At 36.4% G+C, this 12,302-nt stretch overlaps 1 protein-coding gene across 1 annotated transcript in view; it reads right to left on the bottom strand.

The window, feature by feature from the left end:
• Positions 1–12,302, bottom strand: part of FAT4 (FAT atypical cadherin 4) — a 154,078-nt gene that overhangs the window by 15,991 nt on the left and 125,785 nt on the right. Inside the window, exons 10-13 of the mRNA XM_020781503.3 lie at positions 8,724–8,828; positions 6,369–6,676; positions 2,756–2,841; positions 346–525 (exon numbers count right to left, since the gene is read on the bottom strand). Of these exons, the coding sequence (XP_020637162.3) occupies positions 346–525; positions 2,756–2,841; positions 6,369–6,676; positions 8,724–8,828 (679 nt within the window). The remainder of the gene's footprint in view (positions 1–345; positions 526–2,755; positions 2,842–6,368; positions 6,677–8,723; positions 8,829–12,302) is intronic.

The raw sequence follows: 12,302 nt of genomic DNA, 5'->3' as shown, positions 1-12,302 counted from the left end.
CTTACAGCACAGAGGCTTCTGCAGTTTAACCCGCAGTGCCACCACGTCCCTCCAAAGAATCAGTACATAGATGCTTTTCCTTCACATGTCTCTGCCTTGCTGGATTTCAGCAATCATGAATAACACAGCATTAATTCAAAGGAAAGGGTAGATGATGCCTTTATCGGACCACTAAAAACAAGAGCCCTCGCCTTGTATTGTGTAAGGAACACACAACTGTGTTGCTGTTTTTCTGAATAACATTAATTTTTAGATGTATGAAGAGTATGGAAAGCATCAGAACTTGTCAAATCTTATTGCAACAATTGATACAATGTATTCATTTGTATCATACAAACCACATACTGATCTAAAATTCCTTCAGCTGAGAGTGCCTGGCTGGGTTCTAATGGACGTCCATTAACTGCAAATTCCATTATGCAACCCACAAAATCGTGACTCTCCACCTGTCCTTTTCTTTGGAGTATTGGCTGTAGTGATCGGATACCTCCTATGGTGACTCTGTTTGGCTGCACATCAAGAGTCCTGCAGGTAAAAAACAAATAAGTAGATAATAAAAAACTGAATGGTAACAGGAATACAGTTGCTACATGCCTGCCAATATCTACTTAAAACTCTAGGTGAAACCTATGTGTTAACAAAATCATTTAAGCAAACAATGACCCAAATCCTGTTGCAAAATTGTATACCAAGGTATGTCCAGCAAGCAGCTCTGCCAACACAGGTGTGCACTAGATGCACAATCAATTGAGCAATCAGGCACACTCCCAGAACCCTCAGTAAGCACAACCAGTGGTTAGGAGGAGTTGCAGACCAACACATAAGGAGGATTAAAGGTTCCCTGTTTCTGGCATAGTGGGTTAAATCCTGTCTCTTAGCTTGATAAATTTCACTGAAACAGACCTGTTGAAACAGTGGAGATGCAGTTGGCCAACTTTTCCATAAATTCCATTGATTCAAATGAGTTAACTCTAGTTGCAACTATGTTAAAGAAAGTCAAAGTTATAGTAGGCCCACTTGAATCATCATCATTGTAAAACAATCATCAGTCCAGCCCCTGTTAAAGAGGTTCATTGGGGAACTGAACTCCGAACCTCTGGCTCCATAGTCAGATATCGAAACCACTGGGCAATCCAGCAGTTCATTCAATGGAACTTTTGGAAGAGTGGGCTTTCCAAGCACCACTGATTCAATGGACTTACCTTCGAGCAATTTACTATGCTAAGCAACAGGATTTTCGCTATAGTATGGTTAAGAAACAGTGAGAAAGTCATAATCTGAGTTAATTACCTGTGAGAAAACATTTGCATGTGAGTGTTATATTGGAATATTTTAACCTTTAGTAACTATTGCAAATAAACTCACATTTTATTCATTATGGTTGAAACTGTTAACAACATTTAAACCATATTTAAATATCACTGCTAGTTTACTGGAGGGCCAGGTGAATTTGTAGGTAATATCTGGTCCACAGTGTATTTGTGGATATTTCTGATATAGATTATTATTCAACATAGCTTCAATCACAGTCACTAAAATGATGGGTTTTCTTTTTTTGAGTGTTCATCTGAAAATCACTCGATCATACATCAGTTAGAGGTGGGATACCTGAAGATTGAAGCTGCGCTTTGGTTGCTATCTTCAATGTTTTGGCTGAACGTAATTTTTTTCCTAATAGGAAAAAAAATTACTTCAAGATGATTTTCACTCAGTTTGGAAGAAAGCTCTGTTTGCTAAACTTAGAAGGTATGACTTTTCTGTGGAATGCCTTATTCATATAGGATATGATACAGCTAGACCAGCCCTGAGAAAACCTACTGCGGAGGTCGAGAGGAAACATGATGTAGGTCCAACCTCAGACAATATTCCACTTGATACAGCGCTGATGCCTTTTAAAGCAGCAAATTATTTTTATTTACTTTCACTACAAAAGTACTGTAGAGCTTTCATTCTTGCCAGGCTAAATGCTCTGCCATCAGCAGTCCAGGGGAGACATTTAAAAAGATTCCATACTGCCAATGTTAATGTCCTTGTATTTCTGGAGCAACAGAAACAATAACTCATGTCTTTTCCATTGCCCCCTTTATCTGGATAGTGTATCTGGAAAACCTTTATTGAAACTTAAAGTTATATGTTGCTCACTGCACTGAAACTTTGCACAGCTGCAGTCAAAATTAGTGGAGGAAGGTTTTTAGTAACTTTATACAGTAATTAGTTTTAGATAACTACAGCAATATTCTAAGACGAAAACACATTCAATGTTTTCCTCTTAGTACTAATTATGACACTAGATTATTAGCTGTGTCATTTTATGTTTTTAGGGTGACAGGAATGAAGATCCTTAGAATAACTCAGTCTACGTATTTATGAGTTATTTCTATTTCAGGCATCATTCACTGATCATAATAAAGTTTATCTATCTGTATCAGTTTCATCTGTTCAACAGGCTATAGATGTTTTGCCAGTAAGCTTAATTATAGTTTACTGAAATTTGATATGATATTTTATAGTTTCAGTTTCTTGCTGAATGCTTCTCGTAACTGCACTTTTAAAAGGAAACAAAAATCTGGTGCTTCTTTCTCCCTAAAATTTTAATCAGCAACTCCATCAAGTGCAGATATGCTGGCACTTCGGTTCCACAGATTCAATAGGTCTTGTTTAGCACAAAGCCATTTTTTATCCTTTATGAACCTGGCTGTATATGCTTTATACTGTATACTGCTTTTGCCAAACAATAAATTAAAATATTATTTACCAGTCAGTAGATACAGCCACATTGCTAACAGTACAATAGCCAGGTTCCTGTTCTTCAGCGCATGAATCCACAGTCAAGGATGCTGCCTGCAAAATGTGCATCATAATTAGTATTTCATGGATAATGCAAAACATTCCATTAAATTTTGATTTTGGTTTGTACTAAAAATACAATAGATTATGGGAACAAACTGTTGTTTTGTGGCTTTGGTTCCCTTGTAGTTTTTTATGCACAAAGAAAATTATATACTGTATATAGAAAGACATGTGCATCATCTTTCAATATTTGTCTCTCTCTCTCTCTCTCTCTCTCTCTCTCTCTCTCTCTCTCTCTCTCTCTCTATATATATATATATATATATATATATATATATATATATATATATATATATATATATATACACACACACACACAAACATATATATACATACATATATATACACACATACATATATATATACACACACACACACATATACACACATACATATACATATATATGTGTATGTGTGTGTATGTGTATATTTATGTGTGTGTGTGTGTGTGTGTATGTATGTATGTATGTATGTATGTATGTATGTATGTATGTATGTATGTATGTATGTATGTATGTATGTATGTATGTATGGCCAAGAAGCAATTTGAACTCAAGTCTCCTGATCGCTAACCTGATACTCTCTCTACTACACCAAACTGACTCAACCATTTTAATTTTTACAGTGAAATAAATACTAGTCCCTTCCACCCTTGCAAATTTACAAACACACTCATGTCCTTTTCAGGTTTATGTGAAACAGAAACATTGAATGTTTAGCGATACAATTTATACATGTGCAAAAACACCTCACAACAGTTATTTTCATCACTATTTGTCCTGTGAACTGGACAGGAGTCACCTGAAGGAAGAGTTATTTGAAACTATATTTTACTTGGACCTGATTTCATGCAAGTCAAGTTCCTAATGATAGTCAAATGTTCCTGCTTGTTCTTTTAGCAGTTAATTTGCTACTGTTACCTCTTCAGTTATGAGAATTTCTACCCTGTCACTTTGCCGTATCTCAAATCTGACAAGTTAATGATTTTACCAGTTTCCCATAAAATTCCCACAGCCCTGTAGGAAATGACAGGTTTTAAATCCTATAGAGAGTTATTTTATATATGCTTGACATCTAGAAGATTTTTCCCCCCACAGCAGAAATTTCAGACAAAGGTAGTTGCTCCTTTACATCTTGGGCTCATAAAGAAGGGGGGAGAGATGAGTTCAAGCACCATGACAAAGTAATGGTAGAGGCTTGGTACTTGATTAGATCTGTAGTTACTTTTTATGATATCCCCTTTGCTAGTTTAACTATACTTTTCCAACTTGGAACTAACTGAATGAGCATATGCATTTGTATTGACATTATTCTCTCGGGATAGAACTGTGCAGTACAGTACAGGACTGAAAGAGGGCTGCCACAGAAACTCAGCTCCTTTTCATCCTCACTCTCCCTATACTATGTAGCAAAACAGAATCCTTAATGCAATTTCACCCTATTCCAAGTTTTCCCTTTTGCTTCATTAACTGAGATGAAGCTGGAACAAGGAAAAGCAGGAAACAATGACATTATATTACATGGTTTCTTTGGCAAAAATATAATTAGAAAATGACAAGAATATATGGGGCTGTTTTTAGTATCAGCTCATTGTCTCCCATAATGGCTGAAATCCCATTGCATAATGTCTATAGACACAGAGATCCCGCCATGATTCTTAGAGACATGGTCACACATACTGGCTTGGTTTGTGCACCCCCGCTCCAAGAATCAAGATGGGGCCTCCTTATTTTCCATATAAAGAAGAATAATTGAGGAATAAACTGAAATTTATGCCTTTCAAAATCACACCCTAAAGGACTAATGACTATTTAATGATTAGCTTTGTTAATTTTTCTCAGAATTCTCAAAGATGTTTTATTTGAGCACATTAAATAATATTTGATAATAATTCCAGCCAACTTCTATAACAAGGATAAATCTTGGATAGTGGGATAGTGGTTAATGAGCAGGTATCCATCCTGACCACACTGCCACCCCATTTTCCTTGCAGAATGAAAACAGAGGCAGCTGTACTGATTCAATTTATTTTGAAGTCATCAAACCAATCTGAGTAGTTTCCAAACCCAGCAGTAGAACGTTCTTAAAGACTGTGTTAATTGCTCATTCAAGGCTAATTTGGGAGACACATCATATTATCGATAATATTTTCAGCCACATCAGAGAAGTGGATAATTTCATTGGGCAAAATATACAGCCAAATGCCAACCATGAAGAAAATATTTCACTGAAATTATAGTGGTCTGAAAACTGAAAATTAGGGGTCTGAAAACTGAAACCACTGTTGTTTATTTCTATATAAAATTTTACATGGCCCCACATATCAGGTAGGATAGTTCTGTTTCAATTCACCAAATTGTTCTTTGAGCTCCTCCATACTGGTCTTCTTACTGTATAATGAAAATGGATCCAGCTTATTTAGGAAAGTGCTCATGCAACCTGATTTCTACATGTGTAGAAGCATGTCTAGCTTGAGTTCAGAGTAGTATCCCCCCGAAAAGTTGTGACAAGACATTCTCTGATGTGATTTATAACCTGTCACAATGGAAAAGTGTCAGTCCTTACTGAAATATGGACAATCTTATTTTACATGGACCTCTGGACACCACATCTAAAATATAATGGCTTTGTTCCATACCACCATTCCATGGCCGTGTGCCATTAGTGTGCCAAAATATTTCTTATATTTAATAGAAAGATAATAACTTCCTAGATTGGACAATGGTGTGTTCCATTGTTCCCCACTTCTCTGAGTTAACTGTAAAATCCATGATTATCAATATTCATTATTTATGCACATTCTTCTACATTAAATACACATCTCTCACAATGTATGTATGCTTACATCTTCTCCCTTCTCCCAAGAAAAATAGGTAATGCTACTGCTGAAGACAATGATGATGGTGAGAATGGTGACAATGATTTCTGGTGAATCGGGAAGAAGTGGTATAATACGGTTTCTCATATATAATCTATGAAATCTGTTGGTGCTGATTTCAGTATGTTAAGGGGAGGTAGATTCCCAGAGACATAAATTTGAATGTTTTTCTATACCAGAAATGAGTAAGGATTATCCATGAAAAATTCTGGCCTAATTTATATTTTGCTATAACTTCAGAGTGTTTGCCGAATAGACAAAACTTCCCAATATGTTAAAAATGTATACCAATTATACGGCTCTAAATTACAAGGGGCTTTATCCCAGTATTATCTGAAGCATTAAATTTGCCTCTTAATTAGTCTTCAGTGATTATTCTTCCCACAGCCTGTACCAATTAATTAGAAGTGGATGGTCATTAATTCCCTTCATTAATCATCCTCATATTTAGATGGTTTCTTTTGAAGAATCCATTTAAATGTTCAGAACAACTTTTAATGGAACAAAAAGGAAGCTAAACAAGCTTCTAGTGCAATTCTACTTTTAAAAGCACACATATATCCGTTTGTTCTTACTTGAAACCCTAAGTGACCTGAAATTGAGTGAAGCTTTATCTAATTTTCTGTAAAGCAATGCTTACCATTCCAGCTCTCCGAGCAATAACAGTGTGAAATTGTCCATCAGACACCTTCTTTGCTGTGGTAAGTTTATATGTGCCACTGCCAAGGTTGTATGAGAATCTTAGCCTCTCTTCTGTTATTTCAAGAGCTAGGAATTCTGCCCGATCTCCTGTCTGGTTGTCATAATTATATAGCATTAGAGCATTGCTTTTGATAGTTGCAAACTTTATGTAAATATAATTGTTGTTCGGATCCATGCTGGGGAACTCCATGTAAGATAGTTCTTCAAATCCATAGCTATTTACTTCACAGTGCTTCCCAAAAACACCTATTAACATAGAAAACATGACAATGATCAAGAACAAAGATTTTGAACATGTTCCACCTGCAATGAATAACATTTTAAATCCCATTTGTTTGTTTCAATAGATGACTTAAGTCATGCTCTTGTATTTCTTCCAGTGGAAGCAAACATAGTTAATTTTTATTTCAACACAATCATTTTAAAATGGAACAAATTAGAACTTTGTGTGGCTTAAACATCCTTGAATTTCTATGTCCAATTTAAATTGCCTATGAGTGCTACTGAAACCCTAACATTTGAAAACAGACTGTCCAAAATAATTTGCGCACACATATGAATCTTAAGATTGGTCACAGAAGGTCTTGTCATGATGTTCAGTTAGATCAAGGATGGGTAGCTTTGATAGAGACCCAAATTTCCATCCTTGGCACCTCCAATAGGACCAGAAAAAAAGGAAGAAAAGAAAAAAAGGAAGAAAAAAGGAAGGAAAAAAAGGAAAAAAGGAAAAAGTATGCTTGTCCTATGTCAGATGTCATATTTGAGACTGGATTTATGTGGTAAGATGTTCTGTGCATGTGTTGCACCTTGAAAAGCATGATGTACTATATATTTAAATCATACAGTCTATTTGTTAACTATATTAACTGAGAAGCAAAATAGTGTTTTAGTGAATATTGAAATGGATTATATTAACAAATACATAATCCATTTCAATATTCACTAAAACACTATTTTGCTTCTCAGTGATCTACGTGCCTATGCACTGTACTCTCAGATATATACTGTTTCCTTTCAAAAGCGTACTGTATGTAGTGAGCCAGTCAATACATCTTGATTTTCTTTCTATTTACTTTTTTTCCCTATTGCTTCGTGCAGTTTCTGTTTTTCATGGTTTAAAACATGTTTTATTGCAGAACTAAGCCAAAACCCTCTTGCTATCAGTATGTGCTCACTATGCCAAACCATATGAACTAATCATAATAAAAAGAGCTAATATGGAGCCAATGACAGTTGCATTCCTCCTCGAATTTGGCAGTATAGCATCTTCTATGCTTTAGATCTCAAGTCAACATGCAATACGTTTTGAAGACTTTTTCCTTTGCTACTAACAGCCCTATAACATATGGGTCTACATACTATCCATATTCTGTTTCCTTCAGCATGTATGCCTCATAAAGTCCTTGCCTGTGGCCTTTTAAATGTTAAAACATTAAAAACAATACTGTGCCATGTGCCTTATTCTAAAATGGTAAAATAACAGCATTGGAAATTGGACGTGGCCAAGTGCATGAGAGAAGATTCTTGGGAGATTGAGAGAAAGGGAAAACCTGGATTACAGGTTAGGAGGGTGGAGGTGTGGGTGGGATTTGCAACTGGAAGGAATGTGGAAAGAAGAGAATAGAGTTTTAGGGTTTAGGATCAGGGAAAGCTAGGATGTAGAACTAAGGGTAGGAAAACTAATATCTGCTGATGGCAGGAGAAAGATGAGGAAGGAAGGAGGGAAGAAGAACATCACTATTTTCATTGACAGAGTAGTTCCTCAGCCAAAGACAAAGTAAAAATAAAGAAAACAAAAATCATGTGGCACCTTAAAGACTAACTGCTTTATTTTAATGTGAGCTTTCGTGTCCAAGCCAACTTCCTCTGGTCTTTGTCTTCTTTCTCAAATTTAAACATCATAAAACAAACATTACAGGTGGCTTTAACATACATGAACATTTGCATTTCCAAATTTTGATTAGAATTTGGGTCCAAATAGGATCACACAAAGTCTGAAATGGATCAGAGTTAAATTCAAATCACTGAACTAGGTCCCAAACTGAATCAGAAATGCCCTTATCTTTCCCTACTAGATAGCCTTTTTGGTTGATCTCATACAGCCCTTATTACATTCTCAGTGGTAACTTATTAGATGAGTCATGTTATCCCTCTTTGCTCTGTCTGCGTAATTGCTGCTACTGTGTTGGAAGGTCTTCTTTCTCCCTGGGTTGTTCTGTCTTATAATAATGTTGATTCAATGACTTGTAAACTGCCTTGGGAATTAGGCTACTTTAAGTGAATTTTTCCTTACCAAATGGACAGTGGCAGTAGTAACCTTCCACTCCATTCTGACAAGATCCTCCATGGAAACAAGGGTTACATTCACAGTAATTGACAGTGGACTCACAGATTTTCCCTGAAAGAGTAGAAAAAATAGCATTATTAGATGCTTGCATAAAATGAAAATAAGGTGGCATCCAGACAATTAACAGTGATCTGGAATCACTTGGGAAACAATAAACCTATTTAGGGCATAGAAGGTATTTCTTCACTAATTAGAAACACAGTTGAATGAAACATTAACTTTTGACAGTTCATACAATTTTGTTTCTAATCAAGAAGAGAAGCATATGAGAAGCATAATGATAATGTGCATAATGAGAAGCATAATGATAATGTGCAATTTCTCTGTAACACATTCATGTTTTTAAGTGTTTCACAACATCCTGAGATTTCACAACATTCCTAATATGAAATTCAGCCACAGAAGACTAGCATCTCAAAGTTTTTATTTGTTTCTTGGATTTGGTTTGTGGAGAAAACTGATAAGAACATGAACACTGCTCAGAGCATAGTTATCCTTTGATAAATGGATAAATCTAAGCAATCTACATCTGTAATATCATGCTGTTTTTTAAAAAAAATATATACTTATTGCTGCCACATTAAAAAGATGTGACACAGGGCTGCCTCCAAAAATGTTCCTAATTCAGTTCACCACACAAACAAAGGTGTTACTAATTGGAAAGACCTCTTTCAGAAACACAGATCAGTCAGGATCAGTCAGTGATTTTATGCATTACCTGCATGGACCCAGAAACGCACAGCTCCAGATAAAAGGACTCAAATCGTTGCTATTCGTTCAAAATAAAAGTGACCATGTCTTAAAAGCATGAATAACGTAACATGTCATTCCGCCCAAATTTTGTTACAGGAAGTTGTTTTCTCAACATCTGCTGAGTCACCAAGTTCACTGAGGTAAAATTGCTGGTATATATAGCATTTTATCACTGGAAGCATTTCTCAGTATGGTGCAAACTGCTGTTTTATGTGCATTTGCAGGGTTTTCTCTGCTTAATTAAATCTGCAAGCCTGAAGATGGGTTGATTTTTTAAAAATACATTCCTCGGGCTATTTTCCCCCTCCAAAACATTTCACAGTTCTATAATTAATTGCATATGCTTCAAATAATAATGTTTTGATGAGCGAAACCAGTGATTTGCTCAAGTAAATTATGCCCTAGAGTTAAACAAATCACCAAATGACTAGCTTTGTGAACTTTTAAAGACTACTAGTGGTTCATCTACAACTTTCAGTTTCATGGGCTTTGATCATTTTACCCATTTCAATCAAACTGGTGAGGGACTAATTTTGATACGCTGGGATGTGTATGTAGATAAACTCCATATATGCACGCCCAAGGTCTAACTATGGGGAGTACACAAAAAGAAACAGTCTTTTAAAGGTTGAATCTAATTTTAATCTCAACTATATTCCACTTAGTCATTAGAATTTACATATATGGCCTCACCAAATCTTAGACATTCAATGGCTCTACTCTACATTAGAACAAACAATTACATTTGACCTTGAGTTTTTAACAGAATGCTTCAGAAATAGTATCCCAACCCTCCAATGCTAAGAACACAAACTTACATATATCTAGTCAGTAGTGACCCCCACTGAATTCAATAGCATTACAATCACACACTCTATGTGGGAAAGACTGCAACTGAAGTCAATGGGTCTTACTCCCCAGAATACATGTATAGGATTTCATTGTAAGTCTTGGTTCTTTTGGATATTTGGCAACAAAAAAACACATTTATTATAGCAAAATTTGCACTTGCACGTATTTGATGGGAAGAACTGATTCATGGTAACACTAGTCTTTCTAAAATGGTTGCATCTTTCACACCAACTTCATATTTTTAAAATGATTTTGAAATTATTAACAATTTGAAATGATTTCACACACACACACACACACACACACACACACACACACAAACATTCATCCATTCTAGTGTGGCACAGAAAATGAAGAGGATCATAGAAAAGGCAGTCATTATATTATTGTACACTTGTATCAGTTGTATATCCCAACTCACAACTGATCCTTCCCCAAGCAATGATAGTCACTAATAAACATAACCACACCAAATGGCTTAAACCTCAACATTGCACTGAGGTAATTTTTCCTTATAGTTGCAAGCCTAACTGTCTCTGTAGGGTGTCGGAGTAAGAAGCAACTGGCCAAAAATAATAACACAGTGAAAATCTGTGTGCCATCTTGGGTTTGCAGTCAGCTGGTCCAGAAGCCTATAAGGTATAAATTCCAAATTACATGAAGTGAAGGCTTGAATAAGAAACCACTGGTAGTTACAAGTTAAAAAAAGGTCATTAACTTGTGTCTACCTAGTCAAGGATCATATACACACATTTCTGGAAAGGAAATCAAGTGTGTCAATTTATGTTTGTGTGACCGATTAGCCTATATTAACACTTTGATGGTACTGGACATACAGTTCAATGTTTTAAACCATAACCAGAGGTCACATGTAGCTCTATGATTCTTTCAGGGTACTTTTAAAAAACACGGTTTTGTCACTAAGGCCTATTCTCACTTCCACAGCCTTTTCCAGCATTGGAAACCAACTTCACAGCTCCTCCTCTGTCTAGAACAGGTTTTTAGGGTTTGGGGGAGCATTGTAGGAAGGAGGGAGGGATTGCATCAATTTCACAAGGACTTGTGGGAGATGAGCTCAACAACAATGTTGGCCTAAGGCTGCAGTTTGACAGACTGGTGCAGGGTGAGTATGTTTCCATGTTGTACATCACAAATGGCTTTTACTCTACAGGAGAAAGAATAAAAAATGGTGCACCCTTTTCCCAAAAGGAATAAAAGCACTTGGGGTAGGGGTAATTTTCAGCAGAAAAATGGCATACAGCAAAAAAAGTTAAGAAGTCGCTTTCCTTTTTTAGCAATCTTTCCCTGCTATAATATGTGACAGTACCAAAAAAGTCCTACAAACACCAATGGAAATGCAAGTAGCATTTAGCTCTGCCTTCTGTTCTGTGAGACAAAGTGCACTGAGTAATACTAGATCTTCTTTCTCCTTTAATCCCCAACTGAGTAAGAAAACATGAAGAAGCCAGAGATGCTCGATACTGCATTTTTATACAGTGGTGCCTCGCTTAGCGATTGCTCCATTTAGCGATGAAATCGCTTAGCGATGCTGTTGTTGCGATCGCAAAAGCGATCACTTTGCGATGCTCTCTATGGGGAAATTTCGCTTTGCGATGATCACAGGGAAGTGATCATCTCAAAGCCCCCATTTTCACACAGCTGATCGGCGGTTTCAAAATGGCCGCTGGAAAAAACATGGCCGCCCGCTGTGTTTAGGGATGGATTCCTCGCTTTAGAGGCACCAAAAATGGCGGCGCTATGGAGGATCTTCGCTCAACGGTGAGTTTTAAGCCCATAGGAATTCATTGAAGGGGTTTCAATGTGTTTCTATGGGCTTTTTAATATCGCACAGCAACGTTTTCGTTCTGCAGTGATTTTTGCGGAACGAATTAACGTCGCTAAGTGAGGCACCACTGTATA

Source organism: Pogona vitticeps, chromosome 5 (genome assembly GCF_051106095.1).
Source record: "Pogona vitticeps strain Pit_001003342236 chromosome 5, PviZW2.1, whole genome shotgun sequence".
Lineage (NCBI taxonomy): Eukaryota > Metazoa > Chordata > Lepidosauria > Squamata > Agamidae > Pogona > Pogona vitticeps.
This window is presented reverse-complemented; position numbering and strand designations above follow the sequence as displayed.